General features: G+C 47.9%; 2 protein-coding genes across 2 annotated transcripts; both read left to right on the top strand.

Moving 5' to 3' along the window:
• The first annotated feature begins 741 nt into the window (after positions 1 to 741).
• On the top strand, positions 742 to 3,015 carry LOC117857379 (cytochrome P450 CYP72A616). The gene is made up of 4 exons (XM_034740018.2): positions 742 to 1,373; positions 1,465 to 1,709; positions 1,836 to 2,220; positions 2,303 to 3,015. The coding sequence occupies exons 1-4, from the start codon at positions 843 to 845 to the stop codon at positions 2,726 to 2,728; spliced, it is 1,587 nt and encodes a 528-aa protein (XP_034595909.1). The 5' UTR covers positions 742 to 842; the 3' UTR covers positions 2,729 to 3,015.
• A 4,135-nt stretch (positions 3,016 to 7,150) lies between these two features.
• On the top strand, positions 7,151 to 10,163 carry LOC117857380 (cytochrome P450 CYP72A616). The gene is made up of 5 exons (XM_034740019.2): positions 7,151 to 7,494; positions 7,749 to 7,969; positions 8,098 to 8,342; positions 8,695 to 9,070; positions 9,536 to 10,163. The coding sequence occupies exons 1-5, from the start codon at positions 7,209 to 7,211 to the stop codon at positions 9,959 to 9,961; spliced, it is 1,554 nt and encodes a 517-aa protein (XP_034595910.1). The 5' UTR covers positions 7,151 to 7,208; the 3' UTR covers positions 9,962 to 10,163.
• The last annotated feature ends 17,592 nt before the right edge of the window (positions 10,164 to 27,755 follow it).

Here is a 27,755-nt window from a genome sequence, read left to right as displayed (position 1 = left end):
ATCCAGAGCCAAATAAATTGGGTATACTATTTGGCATATTTAGGCCAAATGAATTTGAATTATTCTCTAAGGGTTATCTAGCCACATGACAATAAAAGAAACCGTGCTGAAATATTTCATGATTATTAGTTTATTACAAAAGCAACATTGTTCACTTCATCGCCATCTTTTGTTTACTATTATCATCTTTCGCGAGTATAAATCTCTTATGTAAAAACCATAAAAAAAACAATTTGATATTCAAGGGGAGCATGGGCTTCCATATACTATGCTTAGGCGGGATAATATCTTGGTTCATTATTAAAGCATATATTACATTGTCTTAACTGTGAATTGCACACTCTCATGCAAACCATTTATATGAATTTATCTGGTTGGACCGTAATTTCCACTGTAGCAATCCTAGCCCATTTCTCCTCCCATTGTAACACTGATGCAATGGATGCCATGGTCTGACTTTGCCTAGCGGGTCAAGAAATCCTATCTGATTGCACGGGAACGAAACGAAGCAACAAGGAAGCACAGTCACCACATGGTGGTTGTCCTTCCTGCGCCGCACGTTAGTATAGTAGCTTTTGACCAACCCGATCTCCCAATATCTTCACTCCCAAGTTCCTTCGGAGCGAGGTACGGCCTGCCGCATGGCTGACCAGAATGCCCACGACCTTAACCATACACAAGAACCTTAAATAAATGGACACAGGGTACTGAGAAATTCTATATAAGAGGAGCAACCTGACGCCAAGTTCCATACCCAGGTCAAAGTCCCACCGCTCACACTCAGTCACCACTCACCACTCACCACTCTGCCTTCTCCAGCTTCACTTGAGAGCTGAGGAAAAATGGTTCTTGCAGCGCTGGCAAGTGAAGTCGCCTCAACGCCATGGAGCTTCCTCATCTACGGTCTCCTGGGCGCTCTGCTCCTGTGGCAGGCCGCCCGGCTGCTCGAGCGGCTGTGGTTGGGGCCGCGGCGCCTCGAGCGGGCGCTGCGCGCGCAGGGCCTCCGCGGCACGCCGTACCGCTTCCTCACCGGCGACCTCAAGGAGTACGCCCGGTTCAACAAGGCGGCCTGGTCCAGGCCCTTGCCGCTGCGGTGCCACGACATTGCCGGCCATGTCGCGCCGTTCATCCACGGCGCCGTCCGGGAGCACGGCAAGATGTGCTTCACGTGGTTCGGCCCGATGCCCAGGGTGACCATCAGCGACCCGGACCTGGCAAGGGACGTGATGTCCAACAAGTTCGGCCACTTCGAAAAGCCCAAGTTCCCGGCGCTGTCCAAGCTGTTCGCCGAAGGAGTGGCCAACTACGAGGGCGAGAAATGGGTGAAGCACAGGAGGATCCTCAACCCTGCGTTCCATCTTGAGAAGCTCAAGGTATATAAAACTGCGATCCTTTTTATAATTTCTTATTTCAATCGAGTTTGTGATTGACCCTTGGAGTGTGTACAACTGTACAACCTTGCAGCTCATGCTGCCGGCATTTTCTGCGTGCTGTGAAGAACTTGTCAGCCGATGGGCGCAGTCGCTTGGTCCTGACGGCTCGTTTGAGCTGGATGTTGACCCAGAACTTCAGACCCTCACCGGAGATGTCATCTCTCGCACCGCGTTCGGCAGCAGCTACCTTGAAGGAAGGAAGATTTTCCAGCTGCAGGCCGAGCAAGCAGAGCGCCTCATGTCCATCATGCAGAAGTTTGCCATTCCGGGATACATGTAGGTTTTGAATTTTTTATAACAAACACTATCATGCAGAAATCACTTTGTACATTTTTCCCCCTGTATCTTGTTACTGCTGTTCATAAATCATAAGTAGTGAGTGCGTTCTTATGCTATCTTCAGGTCCTTGCCTACCCAAAACAACCGAAGGATGCGCCAAATCAAGAACGAGATCGAAACAATTCTCCGAGGCCTGATTGGTAAAAGGATGCAAGCCATGAAAGAAGGTGAAGCCACCAAAGATGACTTGCTGGGCTTACTGCTGGAGTCAAACACGAGAGACACATACGAGAATGGCCAGTCCAGCCTTGGAATGACGATGGAGGACGTCATGGAGGAGTGCAAGTTGTTCTACTTCGCAGGGATGGAGACGACATCAGTGCTGCTGACATGGACAATGATCCTACTGAGCATGCACCCGGAGTGGCAAGACCGCGCAAGGGAGGAAGTCCTGAGCCTGTTTGGGAAGAACAGACCGGGATACGACGGCCTGAGCCGCCTCAAAATCGTGAGTCCGGCCTTGTCGAAATTTCATGGTCGATTTTGTCATTTCTGCAATCACACTAATTTCTTCCTGATTCATTCCGCAGGTGGCCATGATTCTGCACGAGGTCCTCCGGTTGTACCCGCCGGCGATCGCGTTCAGCAGGAAGACATACAAGGAGATGGAGATCGGAGACGCCACGTACCCTGCCGGCGTGATCTTGGAGCTGCCCGTGCTGTTCATTCACCACGACCCCGACATCTGGGGAAGTGACGTGCACGAGTTCAGGCCGGAAAGGTTCGCGGAGGGGATCGCCAAGGCGTCCAAGGATAGGCTGGCGTTCTTCCCGTTCGGCTGGGGGCCGCGGATTTGCATCGGCCAGAACTTCGCGCTGCTCGAGGCTAAGATGGCACTGAGTATGATCCTTCAGAGCTTTGAGTTTGAGCTCGCTCCGTCGTATACTCATGCGCCCCATACGGTGATAATGCTGCGCCCGATGCATGGTGCCCAGATCAAGCTCAGAGCAATATGATCGTCTGAGGATTTGCCTATGGCTGTTGGTTTAACGGGCTTTGGGCCTTCATGTGAGCAGTGAGCCCAAGAGTGTTGTGTAGCATTGGGCCTTTAGCGTTTTCATGTGTTTTGTTCACTTGAAAAATAATCGGTGTTCTGTCGCGTCAATTCTGTTCACAGGTTGCATCTTAGGCCCCTTGCAAAAGGAAAAGGGAAAAAAGAACAATTGCATCAGTGTGCAAATTCTTTTAACGTTGTTCCTATCAAGTCATGCAAGATGAATCCAAGAACTTAACTCTGGCAGCACTCTAGCGCATCTGAGTAACTGTTCTCTACTGCTCGTATCTTGCACCTTGTCATCAATCCCAGGAGTTGGATCATTGGAATTTCTCAACCAAGCAATATATGCCCTTCTTTCTTTTCATTTCTCATTATTCATTAGGGCTGCTCTGTCGCTCCCAACTGGCACGCTCAGCTACGTGCGTTATGGAATAAACTTTTTATTATAGCCCCAAAACTAATATTTTAATAATAACGTTCTTCTAAATTATATTTTTGAGAACTAGCTTTTTTATCATCCTAAGCACTTTAGCGCAACAAATACATCAAATCATGCCACCTGCAATGGCGTGATCTAACCAACAGACTATTGCGTATCGTGTGCATCGACGTGGTCTGAGCTTAGTCACATCGTGTGCAATTGAGCTGCTATTGTCGTGTGCAATTGAGCTACTACGGTCATGACACGGAGTTTGGCAGCAGATATAGAGCTCCGACAGAGGTGGAGGAAGAAGAAGAAGAAGAGAGAGAACTACGAAGAACAAGGAGAGGATAAGGCTCACCTTCAACGGCTACGCGATTGAACTTCCGTATGTGGATGAATTCGTGCGTGTAAGACACTGTAAGTTGATTGAGCTTGAAAACGATTGAACACGTCTGGGTACTGTACCGAGGCGCGCGAAAGTTGGAAGCAAATTGTACGATAGGTGGTTAAATTGATATCGGGACAGTGGGGAATTTGGATTGTTATAGACAGCTGTGATTCAATCATTCAATAAGCTTGTAAAAGATGAAGATTAGTTTCCCTCCGTCTAAAATGATGCTTAGGAAGTAATCGATCGGGAATGGTGCCGTTGTACTCTCTCTCTGTTTTTTTTGGGTCTGGTGAAATAACAGTCTTCTAGTGTAGAATTATACATGTTGTATTTGTTTGCTGGGAGAGACAACATACAAATTCTTCGTTGATTACATCGTTAAACATCCTATAGATCTCAGCCGTCTGAATTTTTGGCAGTATCTTAGCCGTCGGGGCTAAACTCCACCAGCGGCGAAGTTTGGGAAGAGGTCACCAGGATCAAAGGAATGGTCATGAGCGGCTGCTGTTCCGGTGGCAGTGGCGGCACAGACGGCAAGCGGAGAGCGAAGCGGGCCGCCACCGCCACCGGCTCCATTGCTGCAAATCCATTGCCACTAGTCTCGCCGATCTCTTTCCCCTTACGTACCCGCATGCCCCCAAACCAATGGCCACGTAACATGTGTAGTTCTCTCTTATCTATCTGTAACTGACTCTGGCCGGGTTAACGATTCCGGGTTAACGATTTTGATCGGGCTGTGCGTGGAGCAGCGTATAACAGCAAGACCTGCTTTTTTGAGAATAAAAATTGCAGGACCTTGTTCAGTGAAGCAAGCGTTCACGGACACGGAGGCGCCGCTGGGCCAGGACGATACGCAAGCGCTTCGGTCATCCGACCCATCCATTTGGCCCTGCCTGCCCGTGACGCAATGCATGACGGCTTCGCAGGCTCGCAGCAGCTCAATTATTTCCCAGCACTTGGTACTGTACGGGGGAGCATGGAGTACCAGAGAACGGTAAAACACAGTTGTTGTTCTCAGGAGTATTATATATTTTTACCACCGTCACGGTAGGCTGTAACAAGCCTGTGCTTGGGCCACACGTTTTGTTGGACCAGCTCAGCTGAACGCCTGCCTTCCATGGCCGCTGTCACGGAACAATTTGACGTGCCGGGGCCCATCACGACGATCGAAACTACTCCGGCTGTCGCATGTGCCGCCGATCAGCCGATGTGATGTGGGCACCTTGGGCCCCTCGCCCTCGTTTTCGTAACGGAGACCTTCCCGATCGTGTCCATATGCGAATCCCTTCTAGAAGACTAGAACGTGCCGCCGTATGTTCCACGGCTTTGCTACGCTTTCTTTTTTTTTTTACTTTGATTTTCTGTAGTGGAAAAGAATGTCATTCCGCTGGATGTGTTGTGTCATAAACTTGTTGAATAGCCCAACCATTTATACATATAACTAGATATCGAGCAGGAAATAGTCTCCTTTATCACTTCCGTGAACAATTTGGTTGTCCGTTCACCTCCTAAGAATTTATTTCGGGAGCTCTTTTATAGTGGTTTAAAAGTATCAAAAAGTATCCATCGGTACTATGTACTTCCTTTATTTCCACCGTTTAATCTGAAAAAACAATTAAAAATAAATTTAATGGTCCCACCAATTTGGTACTCCTTGGTACTTCTGTTTAAGTACTTCGTGGTATTTTTTTTCCACTATTAGGTTTCTTGAGATGGACGGCTCGCATTTTTTCCAACGATTCTAAAATTTCTCTTTGTTTCGGTCCTACTTTTCATTTGGTCATTTGTCTTTGTGGGTTGAGCACATAAAAACGGATCGGATCCACGAGAGATGTCACCGAACTTCACATTGCTTTGCTCGTATGCCTAGCCCCCATAAAATCAAAAACCCAACCAGTTCGCTAATTGGATCGAAGAAATCGTGAACCAGTGATCCTACCGCGGTCGAATCGACTAAAAGATCCATAATGCAATTGAATTGGTTGACTTTTCATTGAACCGTGAACCAATGAACTGATTTTTCGTTCTCCGACCTGGCTTTTCGTTTTATTCCTGACCCAACAAACAACTAGATAGCGATCTAGCATAGGTCTCCCTCACCTTATCTCTTCACTCACAACCTCTATTGCCCTCTCTCCGTTTTCCTTGCCGTCGTTCCCACCCGCGCAAATCTCGTTCGAGCTCGTGCCCCTGCTTCCATCCCCGCTCAATTGGCCTCTCCCACGGTCCCCTCCACCCCTTCTTGCTACAGTGCCCACCACAAGAAATTTAGTGATTAGTGACGAAATCGAAATGCGTCATAAACATATTTTGTTCATTTTCCATAAAATCATCATAATAGATCAGTAGATTTCTTTTAGTGCTTGTTCTCAGTAGATCCGAGCTTTGATAGGATATCTGTAGCAATGTTGTTGTCGCGGATGACACGGTGGAACTCCAAACCAGAGAATTTGTTCTCTAGCTTGCGTACTTCTAGAAAGTACACATTCATGTTCTCCTTATGGCGGCCCCACTCCTTGTTGACTTGATTGATCACCACTAGTGAGTCGTTGTAGACCAACAATCGCTTTATTCCTAGCAAGACTGCCACGCGGAGCCCGTGCAGAAGCATCTCATATTCAGCTTCGTTGTTGGACACTTCCCAGAAGATTTACATGACGTACTTGAGTTGTTCGCCTTTGGAAGATATCAAGAGTACTCCTGCACCGGTGCCCTCGAGCTTGAGTGATCCATTGAAATACATGACCCAATGCTCTGAACGCTTCGCTGGCATTGGTAGTTGATTCTCCCACCACTCTAACATGAAATCGACTAGAGCCTGGGACTTGACTACAGTCCTCAACTTGAATTCTAGGGACAATGCTCCTAGTTCTACCGCCTACTTAGATATTCTTCCTGATGCATCCCAATTGTGGAGAATTTCTCTGAGAGGGAAATCTATGATGACGGAGATCTTGTGCTCCTGGAAGTAATGTCGTAACTTCCGCAAGGAGAGCAGTATTGCGTACAACAACTTCTAGACCGGTGGAGATAGAGAGGAAGAAGAAATCTTTATTGAATTAGCCTAGCCCTTCTAGAAACTCACTCTTAGGGGGTGTTTGCCTCCCACGTGCTAAAATTTAGCACATGTCATATCAAATATTTGATACTAATTAGGAGTATTAAATATATGCTAATTACAAAACTAATTGAACAGATGGAGTCTAATTCACGAGATGAATCTATTAAACCTAATTAGTCCATGATTTGACAATGCGGTGCTACAGTAACCATTGCTAATGATGGATTAATTTTCATCTCGTGAATTAGTCTAGGAATTCTGCAATTAGTTTTATAATTAGCTCATGTTTAATCCTCCTAATTAGCATCCGAATATCCGATATGACACGTGCTAAAGTTTAGCATCTCGTATCAACCCTGCCGTATTTTATTTGGAACCCACGGAAAGTCGGAGACTCCCAAGTAAAATACGGAGAAGGCGGCAAAGCGCATACGTGTCGGCCGAATCCACCAGTATTTAAGCAGAGGACACGATCCTCGCCCCGATCACACATCGCCTCATCCGTCCTCTGCTTATCTGCTTCTCTTCACTTCAACCGGCGCAAAAGCCACCAATTCTGCAAGATGCTGTGGGAGGCCTCCCCGTGGGCGCTGGCCGGCGCGGCGGCGGCCGTGGCGCTGCTGTGGCTGGTGGCCTGGACGGTGGAGTGGGCCTGGTGGATACCGCGGCGGCTCGACCGGGCCCTGCGGGCCCAGGGGCTCAAGGGCACCGCGTACCGCCTCTTCACCGGCGACCTGAGGGAGAGCGCCCGGATCAACCGGGAGGCTCGCGCGAAGCCGCTGCCTCTGGGCTGCCACGAAATCGCCGCCCGCGTGCAGCCCTTGCTCTACAGAGCCACCAAGGAATACGGTAATTTCGCATGAACTCCAATCACCTCTCTCTCCCCCAATTTTATTCCTTTCGTTTCATTTTTTGAATCGAGACAGATAGTTAATATATTGGGGCTCGTATGATGTAGTACCGGGATGTTTATGTACAGGATAGCATTTGGACCAAGAATTTTAATATGAGTGCAAGTACCAAAAGAGAAACAGTTACCTGCTAGTCTTTCTACTATTTTTCAGACTATACTTATGATGATTTTCATCAAAATTCCAATGCAGGGAAACTGTCGTTCACTTGGTTCGGCCCAGTACCCAGGGTGATGATACCAGACCCGGAGTTAGTCAAAGAGGTTTTGTCTAACAAGTTTGGCCACTTCGGTAAACCAAGGAGTACCCGTATTGGGAAGTTGCTAGCCAATGGGGTTGTAAACCATGAAGGCGAGAAGTGGGCAAAGCACAGGAGAATTCTCAATCCTGCATTTCATCATGAGAAAATAAAGGTAATTGCTTACTCTCTTTTTTTCTCTGTAGATGGCTTTCCCTTTTTACATTTCAAATCACAGTATGTTGTTTATCGGATAACGCCTTCTCTAAGTAGTCTATAGTGTCATTGATGTCTTATTTGCAGAGGATGCTGCCTGTATTTTCTACGTGTTGCGACGAAACCATTACTAGATGGGAGAATTCAATGCCTTCTGAGGGATCTTCAGAGATAGACGTCTGGCCAGAGTTCCAGAATCTTACGGGAGATGTTATCTCAAAAACCGCATTTGGTAGCAGCTATCAGGAGGGGAGGAAAATTTTCCAGCTGCAAGGAGAGCTAGCTGAACGCCTTGTACAGTCTTTCCAAACAATATTTATCCCAGGCTATTGGTCTGTTCTTCTTTTCCCCTAAACTGCAGCAAGCTTTTATTTATTTGAAGTTGCACATCCGAGCATTTGAAAGCTGCTTACATGTTTCTTCATATGAATATTTTAGTAATTACTCATGTCCATGCAATGTTTATCACTTTATATTAAGGATGAGGTACATAATGATGTTTCTTTATACAAGAACATTTTAAGAAATATTAACGTTTCTACCGCTCCTAAATTGCTCAAGTTCCATAGGAAAGAAAAGACAACAAAAGGACTGCATAACAGAATTCTCCTTTATTTTTCATGTTCAAATTTTACAGTAGCAACCGAGAAATTGTCATTACATAATACTTTTGAACATATGCAGGTTTTTGCCCACCAAAAATAACAGAAGGATGAGAGAAATTGATCGGGAGATCCGCACAATTCTGCATGAGATAATTGGGAAAAGAGAGAAGGCCATGAAAAATGGCGAAACAAATAATGACTTGCTGGGCTTATTGCTGGAGTCTAACATGAAGCAATCAAATGGGAATGCAAAGTTGGGATTGACAACAGAAGATGTGATTGAGGAATGCAAGCTATTTTACTTTGCCGGTATGGAGACAACATCAGTCCTGCTTACTTGGACTCTCGTTGTGCTAAGCATGCACCCGGAATGGCAAGAGCGGGCAAGAGAAGAAGTACTGAGCCACTTTGGAAGAGCCAAACCAGATTTTGATAGCTTGAGCCGCCTGAAGACTGTAAGTACAATCAATGTTGCCCTCTATTTTATCGTAAAAATATAAAATTGTAGATGATTTAAGAGATTACTGATATCCATTTCATTCTTTATCGAAAGGAGATTAAGGGATTTATTATACGTGTTCTGAGATGTTTATTTTCCTTCTATCTGATGCTAGCTAATAAACTTCAGAAATTATGATAGAGAACTACAGTTTTTTTTTCTCGAACAACATAGGAGAGCTGTGTGTCATTTCATTAAGAGAGTACGGTTTTACTTCTAGAAAGTAGAAAATAAATCTTAAATATGAATGATGCATTGTTACCGTGAATCCATGACAGAATCCGTGAATATGCTAGCATGCTGTGGTAAGAAATCAGATCGGTGTTAAACTGGAACCTTTTAGGAGGAGAAGTGGACAAAGCATGTTTCCATACTGTATAACTGAAGCAACAATAATCCTGCTTGTGCCATGTATGCGCAGGTAACCATGATTTTGTACGAGGTCCTTAGGTTGTACCCGCCGGCAACCTTTCTAACAAGAAGAACATACAAGGACATGGAGCTCGGCGGCATCAGATACCCTGCAGGAGTGAACCTTCTGCTGCCCATTCTCTTCATTCACCATGATCCGGACATTTGGGGAAAAGACGCGAGCGAGTTCAATCCTGCAAGGTTCTCTGACGGCATCTCCAACGCTACCAAACACCAGGGCGCGTTCTTCCCGTTCGGAGGGGGTCCCCGGATCTGCATCGGCCAGAACTTCGCGTTGCTGGAAGCCAAGATGGCGCTGTGCACCATCCTCCAGCGCTTCTCCTTCGAGCTCTCGCCATCCTACACCCATGCGCCGTACACCGTGATCACCCTGCACCCTCAGCACGGTGCTCCCATCAGACTGAAGAAGCTCTGATCATGACTTTCATGCTGGCTGATAGCATCTGTATACTGCGCGCTACCTATATAGCCAATTTTGCATGATCGATGTATGTAGCTCAGATTTTGACCTTTGAAATGAATAAAGGGAGAGACTGTACATGAATTTAGAAATTTGGTACTTGTTTCAGTCAAAACTGTTCCAACAATTATAGTTCTCTTTCGTATGTTGTTGCTAATGGGTGTGAAAGAATTCAGAGGTGCTGGAAGCGTGCAGTTCGTCTCTGCCGCCTGCGTGTTTATATAGGGACTAGATAAGATTTACAACAGACTTGATACACAAGATACAGGAATATCTACTCAGCAACAACCTTCCTTTGTTATCCTTTTGGTACAAGATATGTTTTGTTTAATATCCCCCACAATCACAACTTCCCTAAGTTGAGATTGTACTTGAAGTTATCCGGTTGTCGAACACTCAATGCCTTGGTGAAACCATCCGCAACCTGGTCACCTGAAGGAATGAAGTCAATCTCCAGAAGCTTGTTATTCACCTGTTCCCTGACAAACACTCAATGCCTTGGCGCAACTTGGTCACCTGAAGGAATGAAGTCAATCTCCAGAAGCTTGTTATTCACCTGTTCCCTGACAAAGTGAAAATCTACTTCTATGTGCTTCGTCCTACCATGAAAAACAGGATTAGATGCAAGATATTTAGCTCCCATATTATCACACCATAATCTAGCTATTAGTGGACTAGCAATTCGTAATTCCTGTAACAATATTTGTATCCATATTATTTCAGCCCAAATCCTTATACTCAGACTCAGTGTCGATCTTGACACCGTGGCTTGTTTTTTAGCATTTCATGACACAAGATTAGTTCCCAAAAATACTGCAAAACCTCCTGTTGATTTCCTATCATCCAGGTAGCCAGCCCAATCGGCATCTGAGTAGGCACTCACTAATAGAGACGTCGACTTGCTAATTTTTAATCCAAGCTTGGCACATGACTTGAGATATCTCAATATTCTCTTTACTGCTGCCCAATGTATGGTAGTTGGTGAATGCAGAAATTGACATACTTTGTTTACAGGGAATGCAATATCAGGCCTTGTTAATGTTGGGTACTGTAGAGCACCCACTCCACTTCTATATTATGTTGCATCCTCAGGGCCTAGTGGAGATCCTTCATGAATAGAGAGTTTTTCACTGGTAGATAGAGGTGTACTTTGCAATCTGTCATGCCCACTTCCCTCAATAAATCTGTGACATACTTTTCTTGTGTTAAGATAACGCCATTCTGAGTCTTGTTAACTTCTATTCCAAGGAAGTAATGTAAGTCACCTAAGTCTTTCAATGCAAACTCTTTCTGAAGGTCCTGTAACAAAGCTGTAACTGCTTCTTGTTTGAAACTCACCACAATTATATCATCAACATAAATAAGCATGAACATAATTACACTACCTAGATTATAGTAAAATAGGGAGGTATCAGCTTTAGAGCCCTTGAAACCGAGATCATAAAGTTTCTTACTGAGCCTTGAGTACCATGCCCTTGGTGCCTGTTTTAACCCATAGAGCGCCTTATCTAGCTTGCACACATAGTCAGCTTGAGACCTGTCCTCATACCCGGGAGGTTGCTTCATATACACTTCCTCTTCAAGAATGTCATGCAAGAAAGCATTTTGTACATCCAGCTGTCTAAGAGTCCATCCCCTGGAGACAACAATAGAGAGAACAACTCTGATAGTAGATGGTTTAACAACAGAACTAAAGGTATCTTCATAATTAATACCATATCATTGCTTGAAACCTTTTGCAACTAAGCGAGCTTTGGATCTATCTAGGCTACCATCTTGCTTTCTTTTAATCTTGTATACCCATTTGCATCCCTTTCCGAGGAGGAACAAGGTGCCAAGTGTTGTTTTTAATCAAGGTAGTGTACTCAATATCTATAGAATTTTTCCAATTAGCATCTTCTAAAGCTTCTGTTAAATTACGTGGTTCACCAGTAGACAGTAAACAACCTGTTGACGCCAGATTTCGACATGAGTAAAATCGGCGTTAGGAGAGGAAGAAATTAGAAGATGCGGCGAGATGCAAAGGTGACGATTGGAAATTGGCCGATTGGTGCTACAGTCAAGGATCGGTTGGTTGGTGCTACAGTTGAGGATCGGCCGATTAATGCTACAGTCGAGGATCAGTCGATTGATCCTTGGAGTTCCGCCTCGCCTGACCTTAGTTTCCAGGGTTGGAGTAGTCTGAGCCCCTGACGTGTGGGTCCTAATTGGTTGTCCCTTGCCGATGAGATGGTCGGCCGATTAGGAGGCTGGAATAGTTGGGCCGGTGTGGGCCTAAAAAGGATTATGAAGATGAAGAGGGAATCGGCCCATGAAGCGCGTGATAATCGACCTAGTACGAATCGTACTTGTAAATATTCATTTTCTGTTTAGATTTAGAGATAGAGTTCTAGTCGGATAAGAAGTCATTTGTAATAGGCTATAAATAGCCACCCTTGTAGATCTGTAATCATCATCAACTCAATACAACAAACTACTATTTCCTCGTACTTACTTTCAAGCAGGAGACTTCGCCAACACTTTTCTTCTTTTTTCACGAATTCGTACGGGTTGGCGGGGTTGCATCAACTTGACCTCCGGCCGATCTTGTAAGTTCCGCTTATCGAGTAAATTCTAAGCTTTAACTTCGGGCGCATCGCTGTCGTTTCATTTAGATTTATTCATCAGTTATCGATATTTACTAGAATTCTAGGTTTTACCTGTTGTTCTGGTTTTATCACTAGTTATCCAGCTAGGAAACGGTAATTTCGGCTTTTCTTGTACTTCGTTGTTTAATCTATTTATTTTACGCATAGCCGATTAGATCTGTTCCTAGTGTTGCTACTGTAGCGTTGTTTAGATTACTCTAGCAGTTTTCTTCATTAACGTTGCCCGGTAATCGGCTGCATCATAGCCGATTTCTTTATTACGGCGAATCGGCCGATTCGCTGATAAGCTTTCTCGAGATCGTAACCTTAGCCGATCGCAACCTCTGGGAACTGACACGTTTCTTTCCTTGCCAATCAACAGGTCAGATTGGCTGGCACGCCACGCGAACCGCCCCAGGGTGATCACCCGAACAGGAGCTAAGCAGATTCTCCCGGGTCGTGTGTCCGACGTTGGGGATTCGATCAGCCGATTTCTAGCGCCAACACACTTTTGGCACGCCTGGTGGGACCAATACAACCTCCACTATGTCAAAAGCTACTGAAGTCTCCGAAGATAATGCATCAAAGTGACGGAAGCAGACCTCAGGGACGACCAGAGGGAAGAATTAGAGAAGCAGACGGCATACTACCGGAAGACATGTCTGCAGTCCTTCAGTCGCACCAGGAGCGGGGAAACTGTCAAAAAGACTCCGTTTCCAACTCCCCGCCAGATCACAATCACCGAGGACTCGAACAAGATGTCCGAGATGGTTCAACAATCTGTCTATCAAGCCTTCATCGATCAATCCCCGGAGATTTCTAATATGGTATACAATGCTGTTATCAGTTCCTTAGCTAGCGGTGTATCTCAAGGATACCAGGGGCCGGCATATGCTCCGCCAATTACTGCTCCGAACAAGAGTTATCCAAATACACCTTATTCGGCTTCTCAGCCGATTCAAATTCCAGTTGGGGGTTCTGGCACTTCCTCATCATCGATCCCTATGGGGTTTAATGGCACACAATACCTCCAGCCACGTCCCATTCAGTTGTCCTCCGCGCAGTTTCCTCCGTTAAATACAACGCCTTGGGGGGCACCATCAGTGACGGCCGCCCCGGATCAACCGGCCAACCATGGAAGTCCTCAACTCCAGGCATCTTTCCAAGCGGCCACTAGGCCACTCATGCCACAGTATCAGCCTGTCGCACCGGAGATGAGCAGGGCAGCAGAATCAATGGAAGTACTTCGGGGCGTTGCGCCGCTCGTACTGTATGACAAAATAGGCGGCTCGTTCAAACAGCCGACCCTGACCACGCAGCTGGCTGTGACACATCAGACGCCACATGCTTTCACTCATCATCAAGTCATCCCGCCGCCAATATACCAGCACGTACCAGTTCCCCAGCCTACGGTACGCATCGCAGAGGTGATTCAGGAACAATTCGGCTTAAAGCCGAAGGCACAGACCTACACATACAGGACACCATACCCGCCTACATACGACTCAATGCCGTTTCCCCATCGGTACAAAGTTCCTAATTTCACCAAGTTTTCGGGACTGGACGACACCTCAAATGTGGAACACGTGAACAGATTCATCATCCAATGCGGGGAAGCAGCAGCGTAGGATGCTCTACGAGTGCGCCTTTTCTCGTCATCCCTGTCTGGGTCAGCCTTCCAGTGGTTCACCACGTTACCGCCCAACTCGATAATTACATGGGCTGATCTGGAAAGGCAATTTCATAAATACTTCTACGCCGGAATACATGAGATGAAGTTGTCCGACTTAACCAGCCTCAGACAGAGAAGCGACGAGCCAGTTTCCTCGTATGTGCAAAGGTTCAGGGAGATCAGGAACAAATGCTATTCCCTAGCCCTGACTGATGCACAGTTGGCCGATATATCCTTCCAAGGTCTCCTACCTCATATCAAAGAAAAATACGCCTCACAGGAGTTTGAAAGCTTAAGCCAAATCGTCCACCGATTGTCTGGTCAAGAAGTACGTCCTTTCGATCCACGGAGGAACTTTCAGAAGAAGGTGGCATACTTAGAAGAGGTTGAAACCGAGGAGGACACAGAAGTCGACCTTGCGGAATTGGTTAAAGGGAAGAAGCCGATATCGTGTCCGTTCGGAAAGAAGGAGCCGAAAACGTTCGGATTTGACACATCAAAGGCTGATAAAATCTTCAACCTCCTCCTCCAGGAAGGACAGATCAAGCTCTCACCGTACCATACGATTCCTTCTGCCGAACAGCTGAAAAAGATGAAATATTGCAAGTGGCATAACGCTACCTCCCATGATACAAACGAATGCAAAATCTTCCGGCAGCAGATACAGTCGGCCATCGAGCAAGGCAGACTTAAATTTGAAGTTCCAACAAAATCGGCCAAGCCGATGAAAATCGACCAGCACCCCTTCCCCACCAACATGGTTGACACGGGGAGGAATTCGCTCCAAACCAAGGTGCTGACGTCCGAATCGGCTAAGCAAAACGGTGCCGTGGATCCCAGGAATCAAGCAACACCCGAAGACGTCAAAGGAAAACGACGGATGGAAGATAATGACGACGGAATGGGAGAACCACGAAGGCCCATTACTTCCCAATTTCTGCTCAATAAGTATCAGCGGCAACATGAACGCTCAAGATCCCGGGAAGAAGCAATGCAGCAACATGAAGATCACTGGCAATGTCCGTTCTTCATCCACTGTTGGGAAAGCAACCTCAGGTTGCCATCGGCTGATAATTGCCCTGAGTGCAACGGCTCGTATCGTAACAATCGGCCGTTCAGCAGGTCTCGCTCCAGAGATGGGAAATCAGAGCCGATCAGCAGGAACTGGCACGACCAAGACGACCGGCGCCCTCTAGTACGTGATCGGCTGGGGGGCAGAAGTGACCGATATGACCGGTCGGAAGGCAGGCGCGAGCGAAATGATAGGCCGGGGGGCAGATTTGATCAACATGACCGGCCAGAAAACAAGGTTAGTGTCCACAGTCGACTTGAAGAAATGGCCGATACTCGGGTGTCAGACGAGAACCTTTAGGACGCGAACCAGAATGGGAACGTGCTAGGCCACGAACCAAACCGGTGAACCCCAGGTGGTGCCCCGATGGATTGACCAAGTCTCAAAAACGAAGAATCCAACGTCTCCGCCAGTGGGAACAACAGGAGGAAGAGCAAGGGCATACGACAGACGAGAAGAACGGCAGGTCTCAGGTATGGTGCCCCAAAAGAAACAACAGAGGAGGCGACGAATCGGCAGCCGACATCGACATGGTTTTTATACTGCCGATGGAATTCATGACTCCTGCCGACCGACAGAACATGTCGGCAATAGAAGAGCAGATGGCACAATTGGCTTTGGAGCCAATGACAGCCACATTCGAGAAGCCCGAAGATGACAAACGACAACACCTGAAAGCGTTGTTTCTTAAAGGGCATGTCAATGGCCGACCCATCACCAGATTACTGGTAGACGGAGGAGCTGCAGTCAACATCATGCCGTACGCCATGTTCCGGAAGCTAGGGAAGAGCGATGACGACCTGACCAGGACAGATATGATGCTCAAGGACTTCGAGGGCAACGTATCCCCCGCTCGCGGCGCTCTCTGCGTCGACCTCACCATCGGCAGTAAGACCCTTCCTACTACTTTCTTTATCATTAATGGCAAGGGGTCCTACAACATGCTACTCGGCCGAGACTGGATACATGCAAATTGTTGTATCCCGTCCACAATGCATCAATGCCTCGTGCAATGGGTCGGTGACAACATCGAGGTGGTCACTGCCGATTCCGCATACAGCGTCGTGGCAGCCGACACGCAGCAGTGGAGCTGCGAAACTGTCAAGTGCATATCCGGGAGAATATGGGACACTGACTTCCTGAAGGTGTCCGATTTTGGCCTACAGCCGATCCGAGCAGTCGGCTCCGAAGACTCAGATTAAATGGATCAGTTCGCCTGAGAAGATGGGAAGCTGGGACACAGGTTCACGTCGGCCGATTCATTAGAAATGATAGACTTAGGCGATGGCACCAAACCAAGGCCGACATATATTAGTGCAAATTTGGATCCGGAATACAAGTGTAAATTGACAAGTTTGTTAAGAGAATTTAAGGATTGCTTTGCTTGGGAATACCATGAGATGCCCGGATTAGACCGATCTATTGTTGAGCATTGGTTACCCATAAAGCCGGGGTATCGACCGTATCAACAGCCTGCACGGCGGTGTAATCCTAAAATCCTACCAGACATAAAGGCCGAAATAACGCGGCTAATCGAAGCAAAATTTATTCGGCAATGCCGTTATGCCGAATGGATCTCCAACATTGTACCAGTATACAAGAAGAATGGAAAGCTACGCGTATGCGTCGATTTCAAGAATCTCAATCAGGCCACACCAATGGACGGATACCCCATGCCGACGGCCGATGTGCTGATAGATGCCGCCGCAGGACACAAGGTTATTAGTTTCATGGATGGAAACGCTGGGTAATATCAGATACTAATGGCCGAAGAGGACATATCCAAAACGGCCTTCAGATGCCCGGGTCACCTTGGTTTATTTGAGTGGGTGGTAATGACTTTCGGCTTGAAAAACGCCGGCGCTACATATCAGAGAGCCATGAATTACATATTTCACAAAACTTATCGGCATACTAGTAGAAATCTACATCGACGACGTCGTAGTCAAATCAAAAGGACACCAGGAGCATCTGGCCGATTTACGACAGGTATTGGAATGCACTAAGAAACACGGGCTGAAGATGAACCCGAATAAGTGTGCCTTCGGCGTATCCGCCGGACAATTCTTAGGATTCATGGTGCATGAGCGAGGAATAGAAATCAATCGAAAGACCATAGCAGCCATCAACAAAGTCGTGGCCCCACAGAATAAAACTGAACTGCAATCTCTAATCGGCAAGGTGAATTTCATCAGAAGATTCATATCTAATCTGTCTGGGCGAATCCAAGCCTTCACACCATTATTAAAGTTGAAGCCCGACCAGGAGTTCATATGGGGGGAAGAGCAACGCAAGGCATTGGAGGATATCAAGCAGTATTTGGTCTCACCACCGGTATTGGTCCCACCTCAAACTGGTAAGCCGTTTAAACTATATTTATCAGCCGATGAACGAGCTATCGGGTCGGCTTTGGTCCAGGAGTTCGAGGGAAAGGAACGGGTGATTTATTATGTTAGTAGAAGACTTCTGGACGCCGAAACAAGGTATCCTCCAGTAGAGCGGTTGTGCCTATGCCTTTACTTCTCATGCACCAAACTCAGACACTATTTGCTATCAGCGGAATGTGTGGTCGTATGCAAGGACGACGTGGTAAAATACATGCTGTCATTGCCGATTTTGAAGGGACAAATCAGAAATGGATCTTAGCTTTGTCGGAGTTTGACCTTCAATATGAATCGGCAAAAGCCATTAAGGGTCAGGTCATGGCCGATTTCGTTGCCCAACACTGCAGACCAGAGGCTACCTTCGTGGAACCAGTACCTTGGACCTTATACTTTGATGGATCGTCATGTGGGGCCGGATCAGGAATCGGCATCGTCCTCATATCACCTCGGGGGGCAAGCTATGATTTCTCTCTGCCGATAGAAGCGTCCGCCACTAACAATCAAGCTGAGTACCGAGCGGTACTGAAGGGGTTACAATTATTAAGGGAAGTCAAGGCTAATTCTGTCAAAATTTTTAGGGATTCCATGCTTATCGTGGATCAATTAACAGGGAGGTCCGAGTGCAAGGACGATGTGTTGAGGATTTATTACGAAGATTGCTTGCAGCTTCTGAAAGAATTCAAGTTTGCAGTTGTTGAGCACATCCCAAGGAATCACAACGAAGATGCCAACAAGCTCGCCCAGCACACATCTGGGTATCGGCCGATTCAAGGCGCTATGGCTCTAGAGCTCGCAGCCAATGACTGGCGAAAGGAGATTGCCGATTACCTGAAAGATCCATCTAAGAAAGTGGATCGGCGGGTATGTTTCCATGCTACCAAATATGTGTTACTGGAAGACGACTTGTTCTACCGAACAATCGATGGCGTCCTACTCAAGTGTCTAGGAACGGAGGAGGCTAAGACTCTAATGGGAGAGATCCACGAAGGAGTGTGTGGAGCCCACCAGTCGGCACATAAGATGAAATGGATGATTAGGAATAATGGGTATTACTGGCCGACGATCCTCGAAGATTGCTTCAAATATTATAAAGGATGCCAGGATTGTCAGAAATACGGGAATGTCCAACGTGCGCCCGCATCGGCCATGAATCCCATTATCAAACCATGGCCGTTCAGAGGTTGGGGAATAGACCTCATCGGCCAAATTTATCCTCCGTCAAGCAAAGGGCACAAGTTCATTCGGTGGCCACTGATTATTTCACCAAATTGGTGGAGGCGATTCCGTTAAAGGCTGTAACATCGGCTGCTATGGTTGACTTTGTAAGGGACCATATCGTCTACTGTTTCGGCATTCCCCAGACTATCACGACCGATCAAGGGATGATGTTTACATCCGGAGAATTCGAGGAGTTCACGGCCGACATGGGAATCAAATTGTTAAACTCCTCTCCGTATTATGCCCAAGCTAATGGCCATGCCGAATCTTCCAACAAAGGGATAATTAAGTTAATCAAGAGGAAGATAGAGGAACAGCCGAAAAAATGGCATTTATGTCTGACTGAAGCCCTATGGGCATACAGGATGGCTTGCCATGGGGCCACCAAGATGTCCCCTTATCAGTTGGTGTACGGTCACGAGGCGGTACTACCATGGGAATTGAGGGCAGGGTCGAGACGCACTTCGCTCCAGGATCAGTTGGCGGCCGACGACTACTCCTCACTCATGAAAAGGGAACTTGATGACTTGGCTGGCCAACGATTGAGAGCTTTGATAAGCATCGAAGAAAATAAGAAGAAAGTGGCCAGGTGGTATGATAAGAAGGTCAAAGTCAAACAATTCTCTCCGGGGGACCTGGTATGGAAGTTAGTGTTGCCGATCGGGTCGAAAGATCCCAAATTCGGTAAGTGGTCCCCTACGTGGGAAGGGCCATATAAAATCAGCAGATGTGCTCCAGGAAACGCTTATATTCTGGAAACGATCGAAGGAGAAGAGTTTACTAGGGCTCTGAACGGAAGATACTTGAAAAGGTACTACCCTAGTATATGGGTCAGAGCATAAGGATCAACCACGATGAACAAGCACACAGCCGATACCAATGGAATCGTCTAGAGAAAAAACATAATCGTCCAAATCGGCCGATATATTTGATTCGGTACGGACGATGGGTTACACGGCTGACACGGTACAAGTCGCCCTTAGAACAAAAAAATAATTAACCACGCCTTTTCTTAAGCTCTCTCTCAGCCCGACCTAGTTCTATCAGAAGACGGATGTACTGTTCTTCTATCTCTTTCATCGCAACCTCCGCTTTGACTTGACGGGGGAGAGGATGACTCCGGTCCATTGCCGGGCGTGATGTTCCTGCTGCCGCGTCTTCAAGGATGATTTGATGAGGAAGCGCGTGACTTCTGTCGGCTTGAGGTCGCCGGTGGTCGTTGCCGTCAAGAAAGTCCCAGATCCGTCGGATGTCAGCAGGGATGTATTCTTGGAGTTCGTCGCGATGAGCCCTGATTAAATCCTTGTCTTCTTGCGACAACGGTTCGTCGAAGTGCACGAGTCCGATGGCTCGTTCGAGCTCAGGGCTAAGGCGCCGCGGCTGCGAAAAGCAACAATATACGTATAGCTGCCGAAAATGTGATTCTCTTCAGAGGAATTAAACTGAGAAAGAGAATGAAGGCAAATCTTTTACCTGATTAACAGAGGAAAAGGTAGAAGATGATGAAGACATGACCGAAAAGCGTGCCGACGAAAACAAGTCAGGGAAGATGAAGCCAAGCTAGACAGGTACTCTCAGAACGGGGACCTAGGCCAGTGTTTATAAGAAAAGAAGGCGTGGATGTTTGGTAAGACGCGTCCCATCGGAAGTGAAAAAGGTAATAAATAAGGGGGCACCGCGAAGGACGGTCAAAGGAGATATTAATGTTCGTACAAAGACTGCCAGTGCTTTTACAGGTCGCCCAGAAGGGCGTTGATAGCTGCGATCGCTCGGCGCCGGATCTGATCGGCAGAGTCCAGGACCCGCTGATCATCCTCTGCCGATCCAGGGACTTCTGACATATGGCGGTGGAGTTTGAGGGCTTCGTGAGCCAGGTGCTGCCTCTCCCGTTTCAGATCGGCGATGACGGAAGGAAGTTCCTGAAGCCTCTTCTCTTCGGCGTTTATTGCTTTGGTCACCTGCTCCATCTCCTTGGCAAGCTCTGCTCTTTGGCGTTTGAGGCGATCTATCGTGCCGACACTTCCCGGGCGAGAGTCTTCCAGAAAGTGGATCCGTTGATGCACCTCTTGAGCTTGACGCTTGTACGTGTCTTCTTCTTCACGAGTCTTGGTCAACTTGGCACGATCGGCCATGTGGCGCAGGGCCCTGAAGACCGGAATCCTCATTGACTCGATATATGCGGCCGGCGCCAAGGCCTCTTCCGCTTCTTCTGGTACTCGCCCGCTGACGTCACCAAAAAGTTGCCGAATCGGCGAGGCATCTTCTACCAATCGGCCGATGTCCTGTTGAAGAAGAGATCGGATGCTCGCAAGTTTGGCACGAACGTCATCAGGGATGAAGCTCAAAGTGACCTGACGAGAGGCGACTTCCTCATCATCGGAGAGTGTGACCGCAAACGAAAAAAGACTGTTGTTGGGGGTGTCCTGTTCCTGGAAAATAGTAAGTCAAAAAGAAAACAAATCAGCCGATGGTGATAGCAAATCGGCCGAGTAAGGGTGGAAAATCTCTTACCTCCTTAAAACGGATTTCTTCAAACTGCGTTTGAGAGGCCGTTACCCTCGATTCAGGGGCTGGTACCATTGGTTCGTCAGAAGAGGAAGACTCCACAATGATTGGTGCTTTGCTCGGGCCAGCTTCCCGAAAGATGACCAGTGGTTGATTAGGCGGGGCGCTTAGTGTGCCGGTGACCTATGTTAAAAGATTGAATAAGAACATCATTCAAATACTAGGAGAATCGGTGGGAGGGTAGTATACCTCGGCAGATGGAAGCGTTGGCGTGTCGGTGACCGATTGGGTTGCTGCTGATTGTTGTGGGTCCACAGAGGTGATTTGTGCAGTTTAATATAAGATGAGTCAGTATAGAGATGGCAATTGGTAGGATCGGACAACAAGCTTACCTGCATGGCCTCCACCAGTAATGATGCAGCGGCTGCCCCAGCTTCCGTGACGGCTTGAATGTCTACTTCTCTAGCGGCTGGAAGGGGCGGTGCGGCCGAAGTTTCTGCCGATGTAATCGTAGGAGGATCGGCCGATTCTATACGAGCTCGTACTCGGCGACTAGCCTTCTTGATAACCTTCTTTTGCGTCTGTTTCGATCGGCCGGCGATCACATCCACGGAAGGGGCATTATAGCCGATAAGAGGGAAGGTGATGTATGGATGATGGTCCTCTATCGGCCGGCCACTCCGGCTGCGTGTTGGGGGAACACGGTTTTTTGACTGAGACAACAGCAAGAGTTAGTATACACGTTTAACAACATTAATAAGGAATGAAAATCGGTCAGGGAAGAATACCTCGGCATTCGGATCGATGTTGGTTGGTTCCAGGAGGTTGCAGTATGTCGATGCAGAAGTGCAGAACAGATACTATTTCCATTCGTCCCACCATAGCTTGAATGGTTGAACGGCGAAGGGGGCTACTATCCACTCATTCAAGTCTATGGTACTGGAGTCTGGGATCCGGTCTCGCAGCCGATTGTAGTCGAGGCCTTTGGTGAGCTCATCTCTGAACTTTGCTCGGTCGGCGAAGTATGTCTGAATCGGCAATTGACCCATGCCGAATTGCCGTGCTGCAGCGGAGGGGTTGTAGAACTCATACGTAGGAGCATCTTTCCCCGAGAAGAAGTTGGCCGGTAAGATTCCCGGTTTAATTAGTTCGTCTGTGAGATCTTCGTTGAATCGGTCGGTGGTCGAGTTGAAGCAAGAGGGTAGCTCAAAGATTGGGTCATCTCTCCGATAAGGGAACCAGACGGTTGCATCTTCATTGAAACCGTTACAAAAACACCGGAAGTATTCGGCCACCTTGGTAGCAGAGTACGAACAACCGGAGAAGGCCGATGCCGCTTCGCCGAAGGACGTACATCGGCGTCGGACAATGGGATTCTCTGCCGATTCAACATTGGGGAATGTCATGTGTTCTACTCGCTGCTGAGAAATCTTGCTCATGTATAGGTTAAGCCATAAGTTAATGAACCACCAGGGTCCGCCTGGGTTTCCAATCAGCTCCCCTTGGGATAGTTTGATGCCGATTTGGTGAAGCATGTGGTAGGCTGCTCCCAGTAAGTGCTTTCCAAGGGGGACGGAATTCCCTATCGATAATGCTTCGGCCAGAGCTTGAGTATTGGTAGATGGACCAGCTGCTCTCCCACAGAAGAAGTGTTTCTCCAGCCACATCATCAGGAAGGCCGTGTGCTCTTTGTTCTCGACAGATCCGGCCCTTTTGTTGCATCTGATGAAACCTTTCCACCCGCCGATTCCCCTTGTGTCCAGCCGATGGGATGTTGAGGCTATGAGCCGGAAAGGGGTGTCCGGGGAGGAAATATCTAGGCCGGTCAGCAAGACTACATCGGCCAGAGTGGGGGTCATGGGTCCGTGTCCAAATAGGAAAGCATTGAGAGCATCGGACCAGAAGTAAGAAGCTGCCATCACTAATGGTTCATTCCGTTCCATTTGGGACAAGGATATATCGATGCATTGGCCGATTTTGAGCTCGTCCCATTGGATCTTCTTAGAGGCGGCTCTCCGCTGGTACCATTCCCTCCAGCCGGGAGTTTCATTCGGCCAAGACCTAAAGGTACCCAACCAATGATCTAGGTCCATAGTTGATTGTTTGAAGGGGATCCTATGGGTTTCCAAATTGATTAAGTCGGTTGGATTTGGGTTTCCCATGAGGCCAAGGCAGATAAGGCCGAGGTTTTCTGTGAAACGAATGGTGATGTGATGCCTAACCGCCTAAAAAGGAAAAAGGGGTGCGAGGGTAAGAAATAGATCTAAAGTAAATGCATTACTGATAGGGAAAGTCTCAGTAATAACCTCCGGGATGAAGCTCCTCGTAATCGGCGGAATCGCCGGTGCAGCTGCAGATGATGAAGCCGCCAATGGGATCTCGGATGAAGCCTCAAGTTTCGCTGATGGAGCTCCTTCTCCCGTCGATGGAGCCGCCATCGTCGCTACTAGAACCTTCGCCGAAGGCGCCATTTCTGGAGCTTCGGACATTGGTGAAGTGCCTGAAGGTGCCGCCATTGGAGAAGTAGGAGGGAATGTGAAAGGAAGGAGGCGCTGGAGAGCTGGAGGACTAAGGGAAGTGTTGGAGGGAGAAGAAAGCCTGTGCGCTGAGGAAGAAGGACGTGAGCTCGTAAGGGAAGTACAGGATGTGCTGATATTTAAAGGAGGTCTAAGAAGGGGTAAAAGTGGAATTTTTACCGCGCCGGCGTTTCAAGTTTTTCGGGAGTAGTGGTTGTCGTGGGCACCCGTTTCAAAAAGATTGCAATCATCAGGTTGGAGACCGCGAAACGGAAGGATATTTTCATTGCGTTTGTTTTGGAAGGGAAGTTGAAAAGAATTTCGAAGTAAAGACTATGTTTTACTCCGAAACTGGGGGGCATGTGTTGACGCCAGATTTCGACACGAGTAAAATTAGCGTTAGGGGAGGAAGAAATTAGAAGATGCGGCGAGATGCAAAGGTGACAATTGGAAATCGGCCGATTGGTGCTACAGTCAAGGATCGGTTGGTTGGTGCTACAGTTGAGGATCAGCCGATTAATGCTACAGTCGAGGATCGGCCGATTGATCCTTAGAGTTCCGCCTCGCCTGACCTTAGTTTCCAGGGTTGGAGTAGTCTGAGCCCCTGACGTGTGGGTCCTAATCGGTTGTCCCTTGCCGATGAGATGGTCGGCCGATTAGGAGGCTGGAATAGTTGGGCCGGTGTGGGCCTAAAAAGGGTTATGACGATGAAGAGGGAATCGGCCCATGAAGCGCGTGATAATCGACCTAGTACGAATCGTACTTGTAAATATTCGTTTTCTGTTTAGATTTAGAGATGGAGTTCTAGTCGGATAAGAAGTCGTTTGTAACAGGCTATAAATAGCCACCCTTGTAGATCTGTAATCATCATCAACTCAATACAACAAACTACTATTTCCTCGTACTTACTTTCAAGCAGGTGACTTCGCCAACACTTTTCTTCTTTTTTCACGAGTTCGTACGGGTTGGCGGGGTTGCATCAACTTGACCTCCGGCCGATCTTGTAAGTTCCGCTTATCGAGTAAATTCTAAGCTTTAACTTCGGGCGCATCATTGTTGTTTCATTTAGATTTATCATCAGTTATCGATATTTACTAGAATTCTAGATTTTACCTGTTGTTCTGGTTTTATCACTAGTTATCCAGCTAGAAAATGGTAATTTCAGCTTTTCTTGTACTTCGTTGTTTAATCTATTTATTTTACGCATAGCCAATTAGATCTGTTCCTAGTGTTGCTACTGTAGCGTTGTTTAGATTACTCTAGTAGTTTTCTTCATTAACGTTGCCTGGTAATCGGCTGCATCATAGCCGATTTCTTTATTACGGCGAATCGGTCGATTCGCTGATAAGCTTTCTCAAGATCGGAACCTTAGCCGATCGCAACCTCTGGGAACTGACACGTTTCTTTCTTTGCCAATCAACAGGTCAGATTGGCTGGCACGCCGCGCGAACCGCACTAGGGCGATCACCCAAACAGGAGCTAAGCAGATTCTCCCGGGTCGTGTGTCCGACGCTGGGGATTCGATCAGCCGATTTCTAGCGCCAACACAACCATATTTGATAGTACCATCAGTATAAGTTTTTTCCTTACGAATTCCGCTTTGTAGGTGAGTCTTTGGTCGCTGTGGTTGTGCACCCCTTGCCGAAGACGCCGCGGAAGATCCCCCAGGCACCGGAGGTGGCTGGGACGTGCAGGAGTCAGGCGCCCCAGTCGCCGGGGATGCGTGGAGGGAGGCGCAAAAGGACTGGTGGGAGACAACAGCATGTCACACGCGAACGGGCGAGTGATCGATGGCGATGCTGGGATGCGGAGATGGGCGGACACCTGGCACCGTCGGACCGGTTCGCTGCACCCCAAGAAGGATCTAGTAGAGCAGTTGCCGCAGGAGCCTGCTGGGTGGATCCTGGGGCAGATTCTCCACCAGGAATGTCTGGCGCATCAGCCTCGTGCTCCACGCCAGGTGGTGCAGCTCCGTATGCACCATTATTCAATGTAGATTCTGCCTCAATGTCTTCAATAGCCGCACAAGGATCATTAGCAGATGCATCTGGTATATTAGCTGCATGGTCAGTCAAGTTATCAACCCCTCTATCAAATGTGGAAGGATTTAAAAGATATGGGGACAGGAGACATATTTCATCTTGGAGTCTTCGGTCAGCATTGGGGTGAAGTTTTTCGAATGGAAATAGGGATTCATCAAATGTTACATCCCTGGATATATAGACTCGACGAGAGGCTGGATCAAGGCACTTAAAGCCTTTGTGAAAGGGGCTATACCCCCAAAAGGTGCACTGCTTAGATCAAAACTGGAGTTTGTGATTGTTGTAGGGGCGTAGGTTGGGCCAACACGCTCATCCGAATATACGTAGAGAAGTATAATTTTGTCATTGTCAAGATTTGCGGATCAAGACTTAGACTAGTAAATTTCTTTTATGCGCGTAAGGCTTCAGATGGTGGCGTGGGAGACACGGGGTTAAACTGGTTCGGGCAAAGGAAGGCCCTACGTCCAGTACCGGGAGCTGTTCGTGTTACCCACGCGGGGTTCTGTAGTAGGGGTTACAGTATTCCGAGAGAGGGAGTTGATCCCAGGTCTCTTGAGTGCGCTCGTGCTCTAAGGGAGTGTGGGTGTGTTCTATTCGCTTGAGAGAGTCCCCTCGTCTCAGGACCCCCGGTCCTCCTTTTATAGCGTGAAGGGGGAGCTTGGGTTACAGATGAGCCAGGCGCCAGGAGAAGTAGAAAGGTTAAGCTAAGTAAAAAATAACATAAGGAGGGGGTCCCAGGGTCGCCGCTCTCGCTCTGGCCTCCGGTCCTTGTCAGCGCGTCCGTCGAGGGAGGGCGATTTCTTCCCGATCCTGTCGATGATCTCCCTGGTCGCCGTCAGCGTCGAGCATGATGATGAGCCTCAGCCTCAGCATCTGTGCCCGCCGGGGAGGAGGGCCGATTCTGCTGCCCTGCTGATTACTGTAATTCCCGAACGTCGCATCCCTGTCATCGGGAGCGCGTGGCGCGGGAGCAAGCGATGCGCCCTCCTGTGCCGTTCGGCGCGGGTCATGAGTACCCTGCGGCAAATCAGAGGGAGCCGCGGCCACCGGGTATTCGGGACCAGTTACGTTGGGGACGCCGCTCCCTTTCGGCTTGACAGGGCCACGACGCATTTATGGCGAGGTCGATTGGGGGACCCACGAGATCGGCACCCTGATCCTGCAGTCCGCGCCCGAGGCAGATATTTGTCTTGTGGACCCGAGCGAGTCCGACCCCCGCGCCCAGGGTCGGGCGAGGTGGAGTTTTTGCGGTGGGGGTCAGGCACTCCCGACCACGGCCCTCTGGGTCAGGCAAGGTGGAGTTTAGTCTTCAAGGGGTCGGGAGTGTCCGACCCCTGGACTCCGGGTCGGGCAAGGCGGAACGTGGCCTCTCCCTCCCATATTGGGCTGACGGCAATTTTGCTACCTTAGATGGGCCTGGGCCTTTAAGTTCTGTTGATTTCATGGGCTAGGGGAGATCGTGTCACACCCTGAAATTTCCGAATTTCAGGATGTGAATAAAAAGAATAAATAAACAATAATTTTCTCATAATTTTAAAATTTTCCCAACATTTATTTTTCTTTACAGGAAATTTAGTATAGGAAAAATAATTGTTTGCTTTTATAAATTAAATAATGTTGTTCTATGTCTGTGCATTCATGTCACTGCATCTTGGCGTTTCTTGAGTGCAAAAGTTTGAAAATACGTTTAGACGTTGCCCAAACCCTTGTGAG

The sequence above is a fragment of the Setaria viridis genome, chromosome 5 (genome assembly GCF_005286985.2).
Source record: "Setaria viridis chromosome 5, Setaria_viridis_v4.0, whole genome shotgun sequence".
NCBI lineage: Eukaryota > Viridiplantae > Streptophyta > Magnoliopsida > Poales > Poaceae > Setaria > Setaria viridis.
This window is presented reverse-complemented; position numbering and strand designations above follow the sequence as displayed.